General features: G+C 43.9%; 1 protein-coding gene across 1 annotated transcript; it reads right to left on the reverse strand.

Moving 5' to 3' along the window:
- Positions 1 to 7,212: 7,212 nt before the first annotated feature.
- On the reverse strand, positions 7,213 to 13,395 carry TM4SF19 (transmembrane 4 L six family member 19). The gene is made up of 4 exons (XM_090266211.1): positions 13,204 to 13,395; positions 12,723 to 12,800; positions 10,861 to 11,030; positions 7,213 to 7,396 (listed from the first exon to the last, which is right to left on the reverse strand). The coding sequence occupies exons 1-4, from the start codon at positions 13,384 to 13,386 to the stop codon at positions 7,213 to 7,215; spliced, it is 615 nt and encodes a 204-aa protein (XP_090122337.1). The 5' UTR covers positions 13,387 to 13,395.
- Positions 13,396 to 17,223: the final 3,828 nt, after the last annotated feature.

Here is a 17,223-nt window from a genome sequence, read left to right on the forward strand (position 1 = left end):
ACAGGGCCGCCCTTGGCGCGGACCTGACGCGTGCGCACCGCTGCTGGGCAGGCACCGGCCGAGCGGGTGACTAACTTCGGCCTAAACTGATGTCGTTTTGCCTGATTAACAAAATACTTTAATACGCACTAGTTCTTACTAACCGCGCTACTCGCTTAAGAAATTGACACGGAACGTGAGGCGCATAGAGGTCCAAGAATACACAGCCGGTGAGCGGCAGCCCCTGACTAATTAGTCTTCAAATTATGACCTGCGGGCCAAACCCAGCCTTCATCCTGTTTTGTACAACTCGTGAACAGGTTTTATATTTTTAAGTGATTGAGGAAAATCAAAAGAAGAATGATATTTCATGGCCAGTGAAAATTACGGGAAATTAAAATTTAAGTAACCAGAAATAAAGCTTTATTGTAACATAACCATGCTCACATATTGTCTATGGCTGCTTTTGCTCTATATTGGCAGAACTGAGCAGTTGCAACAGAGGCCTTATGGCTCTCAAATTCTAAAATATTATCTGGTCTTTTACAGAAAAAGTTTTCAGTACCCTGCTCTAATCCATAACTGCCAACCTGCAATTTCCCCAGCCTCGCCCACACTCCTGCTCCAAAAATTCAGAAGGAGCATATTTCGGGTGCATTCCCTGCTAATAAGCACTAGTCTCTGGTCCTGTTTTACAAGACTGTAGTATCCTGGCCTCTTCCAGCTTCAAAAACTAAGAAAAAAAATTCCCCCAATATTCATCCAGGCTTCCTTTGATAACATTTAACCTATTGGTTGGAGCAACAAATTAGAAAACATGCTACCATAATATGCAAGGGGCAGTTCCTATAAAAGTATACCTTTACAAGTTCCACTAGAACCCAACTAATTTTACTATTCCACGTTTTGTTTTACAAAGTGTTTTCTTGATAGTATTGCCTGCATTGGTCTCCCAGACTCCAATAAACTCACCTCACCCTCACCTTCCCAGTCCACCTTTCACACTGCCCCCAGAATGGCTTTCCTTTGTCAATGGTCTGCTTGAAATCTTGTGATGGCTCCCTATGGCTGTCCAGCACACTTTTTTGCTTGCAGATAAGACCCTTCATGATCTGGCTAGATTGCCAAACCTTCTTCCTGGCATTGGCCAGCAGAGTGGAGTTTGTGCAAGGGCCACAGGGCCAGGTATGCACCTAGCACCAGCTCAGTGCTGCCTCAATCACACCTTCTCTGTTGCCCGCTTGGTTCAGCAGCACCAGCTCCATCTCTGGCTGAGGTCATCAGTTCACACACCAGCCTGGTCCCTGCCTGGCGCAGAAGTCCAATGTCTCCTAGGAGCAGGTAATGTGTTTTCCCCTTACTGTTTCACCAGCCTTAAGAACTCATACCCCTATGATTCAGACTTTCCCTCTCCTTTAATGAGTTTTTCACCTATGTTTCTCTCACCCTGTCTACTACAATTCAACTAAAAACACAGTAGAGCTGGTGCATAATTCAATCCAATAAACATTTTTATGCCATCTGTACTAGGCACTGGAGATAACAAAATGAATAAAACCCAGGCCTTGCCCTAAAGAGTAAACAGACCTGGCTGAGCAACAGTGGGCTAAACTAATTATTTCTAAATGGGGGGGGGGGCACTCTCTATAACAGAAAGCTGAGGGACAACCTGTTCCAAAGATGGGCCTGCTCTTCTCTGAGCAGGATTACAAACAAAGCAACATCTTCGTCATTCCAGGATGACATTTAAAAAGGCACATATAAGGTAAGGAACAGACATCTTTTTTTTAAATATTTTATTTTTTTAAGCATATTTTATTGATTATGTTGTTACAGTAGTTCCTTTTTTTTCCATTTGCTCCCCTTGTCCCAGAACCCCCCTTCACTCTAGCAATCCCACCCCTCTTAGTTCATGTCCATGGGTTGTGCATATACATTCTTTGGCTTCACCCTTTTCTATATTATTCTTAACTTATGATATTGTCTTGGTGTGGTTCTCTTCGGGTCCAACTTGTTTGGGACTCTTTGTGTTTCCTGAACCTGTATGTCTATTTCCTTCCCCAAATTGGGGAAGTTTTCCTTCATTATTTCTTCACATAAGCTTTCAAATTCTTGCTCTTCCTCTTCTCCTTCTGGCACCCCTATGATTCGGATGTTGGCACGTTTAAAGTTGTCCCAGAGGTTCCTAAACCTCTCCTCATTTTTTTCAATTCTTGTTTCCTCCTTCTCTGCTGGTTGACTGTTGTTTTCTTCCTTATGTTCCAAATCATTGATTTGAACCCCAGTTTCCTTCCCTTCACCATTGGTTTTGTGTGGATTTTCCTTCATTTCACTTAGTATAGACTTCACTTCTTCCCTTATGTGTTTGCTGTACTCAAGCATATTTGTCAAGCCTGTAAGCATCTTTATCACCAGTATTTTGAATTCTGCATCTGTCATGTTGGCTATCTCCTCATCATTTAGTTCTCCCACTGGAACCTTGATCCGTTCCCTCTTTTGGGCCATACTTCTCTGTCTCCTCATCTTGACAGGCTCCTGTGTTTGTTTGCCTCTGTTATGTCGCTCCTGTTATGTTGTAAGGGGCGGAGCCTTAGATATTCGTCAGTACAGGGCAACCTGTTTCACCTCATTGTGGCGCTGTATGTGGGGGAGGGGTCTGAGAGGGAACAATGTCACTTGCTCAGCACTTGTCCCTTTTCCAGGCACTTCTCCCACTTCCATATGGGGCTGGCGCCTCTCTAGCTGTTACCTTGGCCATGGTTCTCAGAGTCTACCCTGGCTGGTTTGGCTCAGTGGATTGAGCGTCGGCCTGCGAGCTAAGTGTCGCTGGTTCGATCTTCCAGTCAGGGCACATCAGAGGAGGAAAACTCTGACTCCAAAAAACCTCCACTGCCTTGCGGCATACCTCTTCAGGGGAAAGGCTAAGGGAGTAAACCCCGACAGAAAATCCGGAGCCGGAGTCCCTAAGGCGGTTTGACGTTGTAGTCAACACCGGCAACTCCTGCAGCGCACCTGAAGCCAAGCTGTATTGACTCCGTCTTTCCCTTGGACCCTTCAGCTGCGAAGGGGGGGCGGGGGGGTCTGCTGCATGGGCAACAGCAGACCCTCCATATCACCCTGCCCAGGCTCTGTAGCTTCAGCTTCACTGGAGAGGACACTCCAGCGTCATCGCAAGATGTCGATTCAACACGGGAGGAGACAGATACCGTGTCACTCCCGAGTCGGACTGCACAGCCATTCTCGGCGGTGCAGATAGACTCTTAAGAAGCTACACCATCGTCTCTCGAGACGGACGGCTGCCGACGACAGTTCTCAGAGTGGGTGGGTCTGCGGACATTCTAGGACTATGGGGGCCCTTTAAACAAGCAGACTCTGCTGAGAGACCGGCAGTTTCTGCCTCTGCCCCAAAGCCCACTGGTTTGCACAGTCAAAAGCAATGAGGCTTGATTTTCCCAGGTGCTGGGACCGTGAGCTCTGTGCTCTGCTCTGGTGAGGAGCTGGGAACACTCCCCAGGTGTCCCTTCCAACTTTTTAAAATGTATAACTGCGCTTTCCGCTGGCCTGCCACTGCCGCCGCCGCTGCCACCACCACACAGCATCCCCTCCACCCCGGTTCCACCCATCCTACCTGTCTGGATGAGTATTTCTTCTTTATAACTTTGTTTGTTGGACTTCCATGCAGCTTGATTTTCTGGAACCTCTGGTTGTCTCAAGTTTTGAGGTAGTTGTATTCCTTCTTAGTTGTGGAGGGAGACCCAGAGTGTCTGTCTACGCCTCCATGTTGGCTGGAAGTCCCAGACATCTTTTCTTCTTAATAAAATGTTTAACACTGTCCTGATAAACAGATTAGCATCAGACTCTCTTCCCAAAGCTTGATTGGAAGTCAAGCCGAGAGCCAGATGTAGATTTTGTTTGGGGAGAAAAAACCAAGCTGAAAGCCCATTCTTCATGTGAGATGGTCCTAGGATGTAGGTAAAAGGAAGGGGATGCAGTGGCCCTCCGGAAGCTCATAGTAGGCAGCCAATAGCCATGTGTAGAGGGCTATTGGGCTCATGGCAGAATGAATGCAGAACTCCCTCCCCTCTGCTCTCCCCTTCTTTCCTTATTGCCTCTCCAAGGTCCTTCTCCTTCCCCACAACAGCCCTTCACAATTCACAGTAAATTGAATTGTGAATAGAGAAGGTAAGTGAGCTGTTATAGCTCCTCTCTAGAAGGACACTGCACCCCTCATTTGATGGGACTGAAGAAGGGGCTGTCGGCTTTATTCCCATACTTCTGTATTTGACCTTGTGCGCTTGAGATCTATGAGTGTCAGCAGACAACTATAGAAAGATCCACACTAAATGTGCAGAATCTGAACGAGAGAACAATTGGCCTATCTGAGGCAGCAATTGCTGACATTGTCTTTTGAAGTCCTGTTAAGGTCTACGATTACATCAGTCTGAAGCTCCTGAAAGGATGGAGGAGGCTCAGGCAAGAGCCAACTCTTCACTGTGAATTGTTTTAGTGCCAAAGACAGATGTTTCTCAATGTGCTGCTGAGCCATCAGAGTGGAGCTGAGCCAGGATGGGGGTTGTGAACCTGCCATGTGTGTGAGTGTGCATGACTATGTGTATGTGTGCCTAATGTGTCCAAATCTAGGCGTAAGTTATCTTTAAATTCTCCGTTAGTTAGGTGGGGGATTCAGCAGCTTTCCCCTGCAGGAGAAGCTCCTGTGGATCAGGCACATCCTAGCCATAACCCTGAAACTAAATCAACCAGCAGGGAAATGTGAGACAGACACAGGCAACGCTTGTCTGACACTATATGTGGGTAAAATGTGGGGTGTTAGGGCCTCAGGACACTCTTCCTACTGAAAAGGCTACGCCTCTTTCTGTCCCTGACAGTTCTATCTGTCCCCCTCCCCCCCACCCACCCACCCTGGGCAGGGCTATTGAGCTATCAGCTCCAGAGAGGAAAGGGTGAGATGGTGTTTGGAATGACCTGACTTCTACAAGCTCTGCTAGCTTAGCTGTCTGAAGACAGAACCATGCTCCTCAGTCCTGCTGAAGAGCCCTGAGAACATAGGAACTGCCATATTCTGGAAGCCTCTGGTGCTTCACCAGACCCTCTCTGACCTGGGAGAGTGCTGGGATGGAGCTGGGGTCCAAGGGACTGTGGAAGGGGTACAGCAGCATCTGGGCCTCCACATTCCCTTCCAGGCTTTGTTCACTCTGTGGCCTCCAAGCTGGGGGTTCTCTGGCTCATTTCTTGGACCTGCCCACTACCTCTTCTCTTCACTGTATCCATCTTCTTTGGTCTTACCAGGTTGCTTCTACCTGCTTCATTCTTTTCTCTGCCATCAAATCTTCCCACCAGGATCTCCTTCATCCCACACCTGACTCTACTCACCATCCAACACCCACCCCTAACCAAAGGTCCTAAAGTGGGAGAAGTGGAGGCCCTCTGTTTTCCCCATTCCACATGAGATGCAGCTGTGGCATCCCAGTCTCCCACACACCCCATCATGTGTTTTCCCTCCTGGCTTTTGAGTGTACTGTTTCCTCCTCTGGGGAACCCCTCCTTTGCTTGGCTATTTCAGGAATCAGGTCAGAGGCAAGTGAAGCCTTCCTTGATCCCTCACAGATCCTCTCCTTGGAGGTCTGTTGTTCCTCTGAGCTCTCATTCCTCACTGTGTTGACCTCTAACATGGTCCTGACCATATTACATTTAAATTATTGGTGTTTATTTCTCTAGCCTGACCATGAGCTCTTCAAGAACAGGGAAGGGTCCAAGGTCGAGGACCATGTCTCAGTCATCTTTGGATCTGCAGCATGCAGAGCAGTGAATACCAGGCACACAGTGGATAGTCATTGGACACCGCTTAATGAACTGCACTGAACACTAATGAAAAGAACACTGGTGGATTAATCAATTCAGGGTGCTGTAACAAAATACCCCAGACTGGGTGGCTTAAACAACAGAAATTTATTTTCTGGAGGCTGAGAGTTCAAGAACAAGGTGCCAACAAGGTTAGTGTCTACTGAGGTCTTTCTCCTTGACTTGCAGGTGGCAACTGTCTGGCTATATCCTCATGTGTCCTTTTAAGCACGTTAATTTCTAATCTAGCCCTGGCTGGTTTGGCTCAGTGGATTGAGCGTCGGCCTGCGAGCTAAGTGTCGCTGGTTCGATCTTCCAGTCAGGGCACATCAGAGAAGGAAAACTCTGACTCCAAAAAACCTCCGCTGCCTTGCGGCATACCTCTTCAGGGGAAAGGCTAAGGGAGTAAACCCCGACAGAAAATCCGGAGCCGGAGTCCCTAAGGCGGTTTGACGTTGTAGTCAACACCGGCAACTCCTGCGGCGCACCTGAAGCCAAGCTGTATTGACTCCGTCTTTCCCTTGGACCCTTCAGCTGCGAAGAGAGGGGGGGTCTGCTGCATGCAAGACCCTCCATATCACCCTGCCCAGGCTCTGTAGCTTCAGCTTCACTGGAGAGGACACTCCAGCGTCATCGCAAGATGTCGATTCAACACGGGAGGAGACAGATACCGTGTCACTCCCGAGTCGGACTGCACAGCCATTCTCGGCGGTGCAGATAGACTCTTAAGAAGCTACACCATCGTCTCTCGAGACGGACGGCTGCCGACTATGTAGAGAGAGAGATCTGCTATCTCATCCTCTTATAAGGATGTCAGCCCTCCTGGATTAGGGTCCTTCTCTTATGACCTAGTTTAATCTTCTTAGCTCTTCAAAGGTCCTATCTCCAAATAAAGTCACATTGGGGGTTAGGGCTTCAATCTTTGATTTTGGGGGCCACACAGTTTAGTCCATAACAACTGGTAAACTTGCATTTAGAAGATAGGGGCTCAAGCACTGACTTTATCTGAACCTAGCAGAGTGCTTTTGAGCAGCAAGCCCACTGTCCTCTAGGAGCCCTAACTTTAGCCATTACATATGGCAAATTTTATGGGGTTGTGGAGAGGCTGAAATGGAATCGTGCCTAGAGGACATTTTATGGACTATAAGTTCTCACACAATAATAATGACAATTATTCCTCCTACTAATATATCATCTTGCAGTTTACAATGTAATTTAAAATGCATTACAACATACATGCAAGGAATTATTATTGTTATACTACAAGAATACCTAAAAGGGAAGTTTGTTTATGATTCATACCCATAAATCTTAGTTGCAGAAAACATTTAAGGTAGTTTCTGATGAAAACTCCCATCCATGAAAGAGCATTAGCTATGGCTTCTCACAGAGGCTGCAGAAAAGGCCCAGGAAAGTGTTGAAGAGATGAATGACCGCCAGGAGAATCTGGAGGAGGCTGATGCACAAAAGGGCGGAGAAGAAGGACACGTGCCAGATGACAGCTTTAAAAGGCTCCAGGCAGACAGAGTTCCAGAGTGAATAGTCATATAAATAATTCCTGTCCCAAAAAATAAAGAGACCAGTGGTTGAGGAATCAGTAAGAAAAGCCAAATAAAAAACCTCAACAGACAGCTGGGGCCTTCCCCACCTGAGCTCAAGTCACAGGCCTAGACACTTAGGGATGACTACTGTTGCATTTTTTAAGTTATATTTTATTGATTATGCTATTACAGTTGCCCCAATTTTTCCTTTATTCCCCTTCATCAGCACCCCCTCAGACAATCCCCACACCATTGCTCATGTCCATGGGTTATAAGTATATGTTCTTTGGCTGCTCCATTACCTATACTGTACTTTACATCCCCATGGCTATCCTGTAACTATGAACTTGTACTTCTTAATCCCCTTATCTCTTCACCCATTCCCCCACAACCCCTTCCATCTGGCAACCATCAAAATGCTCTCCAAATCCATGATTCTGTCCTATTCTTCTTGCTTGCTTAGTTTGTTTTTTAGATTCAATTGTTGATGGGTATGTATTTTTGCCATTTTATTGTTCATAGTTTTGAGCTTCTTTGTCTTGAATAAGCATTTCATATAATAATGATTTGGTGATGATGAACTCCTTTAGCTTTTTCTTTTCTGGGAAGCTCTTTATCTATCCTTCCATTCTAAATGATAGCTTTGCTGGGTATAGCAATTTTGGCTGTAGGTCCTTGCTTTTCATTACTTTGAATATTTCTTGCCAATCCCTTCTAGCCTGCAAAGTTTCTTTTGAGATATCAGCTGACATACATATGAGAACTCCCCTGGAGGTAACTAACTACTTTTCTCTTCCTGCTTTTAAGATTCTCTTCTTATCATTTAGCATTTTAATTATGATGTGTCTTGGAGTGGGCCTTTTTGCATCCATCTTGTTTGGGACTCTCTGTGCTTCCTGGACTTGCATGTCTATTTCCTTCACCAAATTAGGAAAGTTTTCTTGCATTACTTTTTTAAATAGGTTTCAAATTTCTTGCTCTTTCTCTTCTCCTTCTGGCACCCCTGTGATGCAAATGTTGGATCTCTTGAAGTTGTCCCAGAGGTTGCTTACACTATCCTCATTTTTTTGGATTCTTTTTCTTCTTGCCATTTTGATTGGTTGTCTTTTGCTTCCTTATGTTCCAACTTATCAACTTGATTCTTTGCTTCATCCACTCTACTGTTGTCTCCCTGTAAATTGTTCATTATACCCTTCATTTATGACTCGACTTTTTTAATGCTGTTGAGGTCCTCACTAAGTTCCTTGAGCATCCTTATCACCAGTGTTTTGAACTCTGCATCTGATAGATTGCTTATCTGAATTTTTTTTAGTTCTTTTTCTGGAGTTTTGATCTGTCCTTTCATTTGGGCCATGTTTCTTTGTATCTTCATTTTGACAGCCTTCTTATGTTTGTCTCTATGTATTAGGTAGAGCTGCTATGACTCCCTGTCTTGGTAGTGTGGCCTAATGTAGTAGGTGTCCTGTAGGGTCCAGTGGCACAGCCTCCTGTATCACCCAAGTTGGGTACTTGAAGTGCACCCTCCATGTGAGCTGAGTACACCCTCTTTTTGTAGTTAAGCCTTGATTGTTATTGGCAGGTCAATGGGAGGGATTTACCCAAGTCAATCAGCTGCAAGGACTGGCTGTGACCACTGACCACCAATCTCTGCCCTTCTGGAGGATCAGCTGTGCAGGGACAGGATGGTTGTGCTCCAATGTGTTCTGTGGCTGTCTACTGGGTGCGCAGGCTCTGGGGTTTCCTGAGTGGTACAGGCCAAGTTCAGCTCCCAACTGTGTTCTGCCCAGGGGCCACCCTGCCTGAACTACAAAGCAATATGAGATGGCTGCTACTTGTGCTGGGCTTGGAGATTCTCAGGAGAAGCCAAACTGTGACTCTAAGCTGGCTTCTGGTAATGACAGGCCTGGGGCCACTTAGCAAGCCATACAAGGGCTGGGAGCTCAAAAATCAGCCATTCATATGGAAAAGTCTCTGTTAACAATCTGAGTAGGCCAGTAAGTTGGGTGTGACAGAGTCTCAGGGGTTCTCCAGGGCAGAGCAAACAGTGTTAGCCAGGTTGGTGGAATCTCAGATATGGCTCCTACCTGCCGGCTCTGTGGCTCTGGTGGGGGATGGTTCAGAAAAGGGACAATGGCCTCTGCCCACCTTTCTGTCTGGGAGAAAGCTGTCCCCCAGCTCTCACCTTGATGTCAGACACTTCAGTCCCTCCCCATATGCCAGTGGTGTCTTTCAAGCTGCTCCCCCAGTGCTTGAGCTCAGAGGGAGTGAGTCTGAGTAAGTCTATGTGTGGGATCTTTAAGGGGAACTGCTTGGGACTCCAGAAGTTTCATCCACCAACTCAATCTCCTCTGTTTTTTGCAGCCAGAAGTTATGGGGGCTTATCTTCCTGGCACTGGGACCCTGGGCTGGGGTCCTGGTGTGGGGCTGGAACTCCTTGCTCCTGAGATATCCCGCCTGAATTTTTATCCACCACACGTGGGTGTGGGACCAGTCCGAGCCTGTTCCACATCTCTGCCCTCCTACCTGTCTGAATGTATGTGGCTTCTTTAATTCTGTAGTTATCAGACTGCCATTCAACTCGATTTCTGATGGTTCTGAGTGATGGTTGTTCTGTATTTTAGTTATAATTTTGATGTGGTTGTGCGAGGAGGCAAGCTGTGTTTACCTATGCCACCATCTTGACGAGAAGTCTGTATGATTCTATACCCCCTTTTTCAACTGCTTGCCATCTCAGATCTTCTGATTGAAGATTCCTTATCCATATAGAATGCCATATCCATAGGCTGCAGTCCCAAGGTTGCCATGGAATTCAAGAAGCAGGTAGCAAGCCTCCCAAGACTACCATTGCCAAGTCCAGCATTTCTTCCATTTCTTCTAACTCCTCTATATTCAATCCAAGCTGGTAAATGGCCTCATCACAGGCATTTTGCAGGCCAAATTGATCATGGTGTTCTGTAATGTTTGGCCCACATAAAATTCCAAGGAAAAGTAATAAACCCTCTTGAGGTACTTCTCATTAGTAATACTGTCGCATGCGGATCCAGCGCCCCACCCAGTGGTCATACACTATGTGTGCCAGCTTGAAAAAGTAGTTGAGGGTGGTGGCCACATTGAGGTCCTTGACCAGTGTGAAGTGCAGGTGCTGGTTAAAGCCCTTCTTCAGCTCAGCCACGTTCTCCATGCCCACAATACTGTGGATGCTGATCTGCCCTGTTTCTCCTGGTCAGTCAGGGGCTTGGCCATGGCGTCAGTGGGCAGTGGGTGGCGGGCAGCAGGCAGAAGGTGGAGGGCGGCTCAGAGCGCAGGACATGTGGTCAGAGGAGCCCAGTGGCAGGACACGGGTGGAAGAAGCTAGCTCTGTTGTTGCATTTTGAGCATCAGAGAAGTGAGATGCTAGAGTATCACCAAAAGGAGTTTGTAGTTGCTCTCTCTTTCTCTCTCTGAAAAGGCTGCAAATCCATCCAAGTCTCCACCCATTTACCTGTTATGTAGGTCTTTGAATGGGTAACCATATTTCCAAGCTTGTGTCTGGCTGAAGGATGAGGCGTCGAACATGCAAAAAGGACCATCTTTCAGGGCTACTCCGGACGTGATGAAGCAAATCAAGGCTCCAAGCAAAGCCAGGCCACTTGACAACAAAGCAGTGAGTATCTGCAGGGGGAGAGGAGAACCAGTGAGCCTGAGGTGGGGTCATAACTAGGTGACTTGTGGGGCCACCTGGAAACTTCTCTGGTGCTCAGGCTTTCCCCCATAACATCACATGGCACTACTCCTACCCATGGCACCTCCTTTAAAGCTTAACAAGGTAGGATCGCTAATGATGGGTCACTGGGTAGAGCTAGGAAGGGATGGAAGAGAACCGACTGAGAAGTGGGGAACACTGGCACTTGAACCTGGGTCTCCCTGACTCAGCAGGCTCTTCCAAGCTTCTCAACAGGCTGACATCAAAAACTTTTAAGCTCAGACTGCAGTCATGCAGCCCCTGAGTTCGACTGTCAGATTATTGCACGCCCACTTCTGACTCTTTTAAGAGAAAGCTGTATTTTCAAAAGTTCCAAGCTACCATCCCTGATTCCTGTCTTCTTCAAATCAGGCATTAAAGCAAGGAAGGGAGGAAGGAGGGAAGGAGGATAGGAAAGAAAGGAAAGAGGGAGACAGAGACAGAGAAGAGAAACAGAGACAGAAAAATTAGCCAGTTCTGAAATGGCACCAGTTCTGTCCCTGTGCTTTCCCAGACTGTGCACCACTCTTCCCTCTCAAAAGATAACAGTGAAGTTTATTTTCTTGGCAGGATTCTAGCTTGCTTCCAAATTGGCTTCTTTGCCAGGATACTGGATTTTTTTACTCCCTTCCAAATAATACATATTTTTAATATTTAAATAAAACATACAAATAGTTTTTGTACAGAATCATGGTCATTTACCCATGATGTCAAGTGGGTTTGGAGCTTGGGAGGACACAGAGAAAGGTATATACTAAGTTTTGACTCTAAGTTAAAGGATTCAAGGTGAATTAGTCTGATGGAAGCCTAGAACACTGATTCTCAAATGTCCCAGCAGCATCACATCACCTGGAAACCTGGAAACAATGCAAATTTTCCCACTCTACCCCAGATCAACTGAATCAGAAACTCTGGGGGGGGGGGGCAGCAATCTATGTTTTAATAAACCCTGCAGGAGTTCTGATGCACACTCACTTAGGGGAAAACCAGATATGACTGAGAACAGATAGTGAATGAAATGTGTGGGTGTTTATATTTAATTCTGAATCAGTAGGGTCCCCAATATATGGGCTGCAGATATCAAAGCAGGCTGTGGAGTTACTATAAGGAAGCCACAGATGCATGTGTCTGAGACTGAATAAGCAATATAGTGTGTAAGAATACTGAGAATTTTCAAATAAATATAGATGATGCTGTAATTAATAAAGTACAAATTTATTCTGGACCTCAGTTGCATTATCTGTGAAATGGAGAGGTTAGATTAGAATCTAGTCATTAGATGAGCTCTGGAGAACCTTCCAGCTCTCAGTAAAATTAAGTAAAATAGCCAGGACATTTTCTGTCATAACACATGATTACAATGTACATAACTCATGCCCATATTGTTCAGTAGGCTAACAAATAATAATAACAGTTCTCACATTTGTACAGACCTTTATGATTCATTAAATAACAGGATCATTGACTTGATCCTGTTAACTTCCATTTTACAGATGAGGACCTGAGGCTCAGAAAAGTTAAGCAACTTCCCAAGATCAAAATTGCCTTTTTACCACTCTGCCTCTGAAGTAATGGAACGTGGGGACATTCTAGGTATTAGAAGAGTGGGATCTGGTGCTTACGCTTCGGCAGGGCCTGCTCTTACTGAAGCAGCCACATCTCCAGCCCATCAAGGAGATGAGGGTAGCTGCAATGAGTACCTGGGAGAGGAGAGAAGGGTATTAAGAAGAGACTGCATAATTTACATTTCTAGCTACCACCTGTGACTGTTGAAATAGCGTAGCTGGGCACCTCAAATGGGTTTGATTACCCTATCTTTCCCATAAGGTTTGGCTTTGAATGTCAGGACCCAGTTTTGGATGACTAGACTGATATGACTCATTGATGGCAATGTTCACACCTAGTATGCCTAGTCCAAAATTCAGCAACCCTTGACAAGTTTTCCTAGAGTCTTCCATCCCTTGGAGTTGCTATAGACTCAAGAACAGCTTGTTAGATCAAACTTTTTTGCAAGGAACCAAAACACTCCTCCCTCATCACCTCTCTGCTCCACCCCTGGGGAGCACTTCGGGAGTTCACACTAAGGGAACCCAGAACACTTACCATGAGGCCTCCTGCCCAGAGCCCAGAGCCCAGCATGGCATGCTTGCCAATGAGGCCCCTTAACAAGTAGGTCATGTCCCAGTTAGGAAAGAGGAGCACCATGTTCGCCCCAGCAGCAAATAAGGCTGTAGTCCCGAGGCTCAGCCCCAGGATCCGGGAGCAGGTCCTTGAGCATGCCATCATGCAGGGAGGGGAGAGTGTCCTGAAACAATGGAAGGAAGATCATGGTAGCTCTGCTACTAGGAGCATGAGGTGAGGGAAACAGACTACAGATATTGTCACCTCCCAGGGTCAAATCAAGAAGAGCCAAAGTACTTGCTTAAAAATTCTGCCTCATAAATATTCCCCAACAGATAGGATTTAATTGCTCCATTTTCTGCCAGCTTCCACTCACACACACTCCTCATCCCATCATATTTTGTTTGTACCTCTATTATAGCCAGTGATTATTTCTATTTGGTACAGAAAAATAAATTTTTAAATCTCTCTTTAAAAGATGTCATTTTAAAGATGCCACTATCACCACATTCAACATTGTACAGGAGGTCCTTTCCATACAATAAAAAAGTGAAAAGAAGCAAAGCCATACAGATAAGAAAGGATGAATTGTCATTATTCACAGGTACCATGATTATCTATGTAGAAAATCCTAAGGAATCTATCAAAAAGTTACTAGGACTGCCCTGGCTGATGTGGCTCCATGGACTGATTGCCAGCCTGCAAGCCAAAAGGTTGCTGGTTCAATTCCCCACCAGGGCACATGCCTGGGTTGCAGGCCAGGTTGTGTGAAAAGCAACCAACTTCTCTCATACATTGATATTTCTCTCCCTCTCTTTCTCCCTCCCTTACCCTCTCTCTAAAAATGAAAAATAAATAAATTTATTCTTTTAAAGTTACTAGGACTGATACGTGAGTTTAGCAAGATCACAGAATAAAGCATTAATATACAAAAATTCTATTATATTTCTATATATAAGCAATGATAAATTGTCAAAATTTTTTAAATGCCATTTACAATAGCACAAAATTAGAAAACTCTTACGGATAAATTTAACAAAATATGTGCAAGACCTGTACACTAAAAATTACAAAACATAGCTAAGAAAAATTTAAAAAGACCTAAAAAAGTGGAGATACATACCTTGTTCATGGGTCAAAAGACTATCATTAACATGCCAATTCTTTCTAAACTGATGCAGAGTCAAAATCCTAGCAGGGTTATTTTATTTTATTTTATTTTAGAAATTGAAAAGCTGAATCTAAATTTATATAAAAATACAAAGGACCTAGCTTAGCCAAATACAATTTCAAAAAAGAAAAACAAATTTGGAGAACTTACACTATGTAATTTCAAGACATAAAGCTACAGTAATTACTATAGTGAAGTAATGTATGTAAAGATATACAAACCACTGGAACAGACTAGAGAGTTCAGAAATCTACACACATATTATCAAATTATTTTTAAAAAGATGGTATTTCAGTGAGAAAAAAACAGTCTCTTCAACAAATGGTGCTGAAACAATCTATATCAAAACAAAAAATATATATGCCTTGACTATTACTCCTAATCATATTCAATAATTAAATTGAAATGGGCCATAGATCTAAATTTAATAAAAATTTCTAGAAGAAAACAAAAGAGAAAACCATTGGGGTTTGGGGTTTAGATAAAGACTTATTATATAAAACACAAAAAGTACAATCCATAAAAATGACAAATTCAACTCTTAAAAAAATGTTTCCCTTCAAAAGATATAATAAAAGAAATGAAGAAACAAACCACATGATAGGAGAAAATGCTCACAACATATATTTTGTGAATATGAATACATACACATCTGACAAATGTCATATATCTAGAATACATAACAAACTCTTAAAACTCTAAAAGAAGAAGACAAACAATGATTTAAAAATGGAGAAAAGATTTCAAGATACTTCACTTTATCTCACAAAAATATATATATGAATGACAACTAAGAACATGAAAAGACACCCAACATCATTAACATAAGGGAATGCAAATTAAAACCAAATTAACTCTCTAATATACACCCACTGGAATTGTTGCAGTTACAAAGTTGGACTATACCAAGTGTTGGTGAGGGTGTAGAGCAACTGGAACTCTCAGAGAGAGTTGATGATAACGCAAATAGAACAACCACTTGAAAAATTAACTTGGCAGTTTCTTATAAAGTTAAGCATTCACTTACCAAATGATCAAGTAATTCCACTGCTACAAATTTATCCAAGAGAAATGAAAACACTTGTTCATGGAGAGACTAGTAAGTGAATGTCCATAGCAGATTTATTCATAATAACTAAAAATTAGAAATAGGAAAACATCTTAAGTGTCCAACAGATTAATCGAATGGGTAAGCAAATGTGAGATATGTATTACATACATATACATATACATATATATGGCATATTAGTCAGCCATAAAAATGAATGAGGTTTTGTTACATGCTACAACATGGATGGAACTTGAAAAAATTATACTAAATGAAACAAGCCAGACACTAAAGGACAAATATGCATGATTCCACATATGTATATGAAATATCCAGAATAGGCAAACCCATAGAAATAAAAAGTAGATTAGAGATTATCAGGGACTGTGGGAGGGGCAAATGATTACAGAATTTCTGTTTAGGGTAATAAAAGAGTTTTAGAAATAGATAGTGGTGATGGTTACACACATTGTGAATGTAATTAATGCCACTAAATTGTATACTTTAAAATGAATAAAATAACAAGCTTTGTTATTTTATTAAAAAATCAATTAAAATGAGAAATACAAAAACAGAGAGAAATAATTCAATTGTTCATCAGTGTGAATAGATAAAATTGTGGTATATCTCTGCAATTGAGTACTACTACTACTAGGCAATAAAGAACAAAAAACTGACTTCTGGCCAAGATGGAGGCATCTCATAGGAGATGCTGCATCTCCCTCACAACTAGGAAGGAATTTACAACCACTTCAAAACAAAAAACATCCAGAAAATCAAACTACATTGAAGTTCAACAAACAAAGAAATAAAGAAGAAATATTCAGTCAGATAGGTAGGAAGGGTGGAGACAGGGTGGAGAGAAAGAAGTGCGGTGCTGCAGCAGCAGCTGCGGGGTGCAGAGCTTGGTGGGGACAGCTGGCAGCAGTGGTGGCTGGCGGTAGCAGCGGCGGCAGCAGCACAGGGACTGTAGCTGCAACAAAAAGTGCAGTCATACATTTTAAACCTGGGAAGCACTCCCAGCCCCAGACCAGACCACACAGATCATGGCTCCAGGGCCAGGGAAAATAGAGCCACATTGCTTCTGACTGTGAAAACCAGTGGGGCGTTGGGGCAGAGGAAGAAACTGCCAGTCTCTCAACAGAGGCAGCTTGTTTAGTATGGGAAGGGGAAGAAGTGCCTGGAAAAGGGGAAAATGCGGGGCCAGCAGCATTGTTCCCTCTCAGACCCCTCCCCCACACAGAGCGCCACAACGTGGTCAAACAGGTTGACCTGTACTGATGAATACCTAAGGCTCTAAGGCTCTGCCCCTTATGATGTAACAGGTGTGACAGCTCTACCTAAGACACAGAGGCAAACACAGGAGCCTGTCAACTTGAGGAGACAGAGAGATGTGGCCCAAAATAGGGGGCAGGTCAAGGTTCCAGTGGGAGAATTGAGCAACAAGAAGATAGCCAACTTAACAGATGCACAGTTCAAAGCACTGGTGATAATGATGCTCACAGACTGGACAGAAAAGATTAAGCATGAAGAAATGAAGGCTATACTAAGTTAAATGAAGGAAATCCACACAAAACTAGTGGTGAGAGAAAGGAAACCAGGGTTCAGATCAACAAACTGGAACACAAGGAAGAAATAAACAGTCAACAAGTACAAAATGAGAAAACAAGAATTGAAAAAAATAAGAAGAGGCTTAGAAACCTCTGGGATAGCTTTAAACGTGCCAACATTTGAATCATAGGAGTGCCAGAAGGAGAAGAGGAAGAGAAAGAAATTGAAAACT

The sequence above is a fragment of the Furipterus horrens genome, unplaced genomic scaffold (assembly GCF_987537825.1).
Source record: "Furipterus horrens unplaced genomic scaffold, mFurHor1.1.pri manual_scaffold_1, whole genome shotgun sequence".
NCBI lineage: Eukaryota > Metazoa > Chordata > Mammalia > Chiroptera > Furipteridae > Furipterus > Furipterus horrens.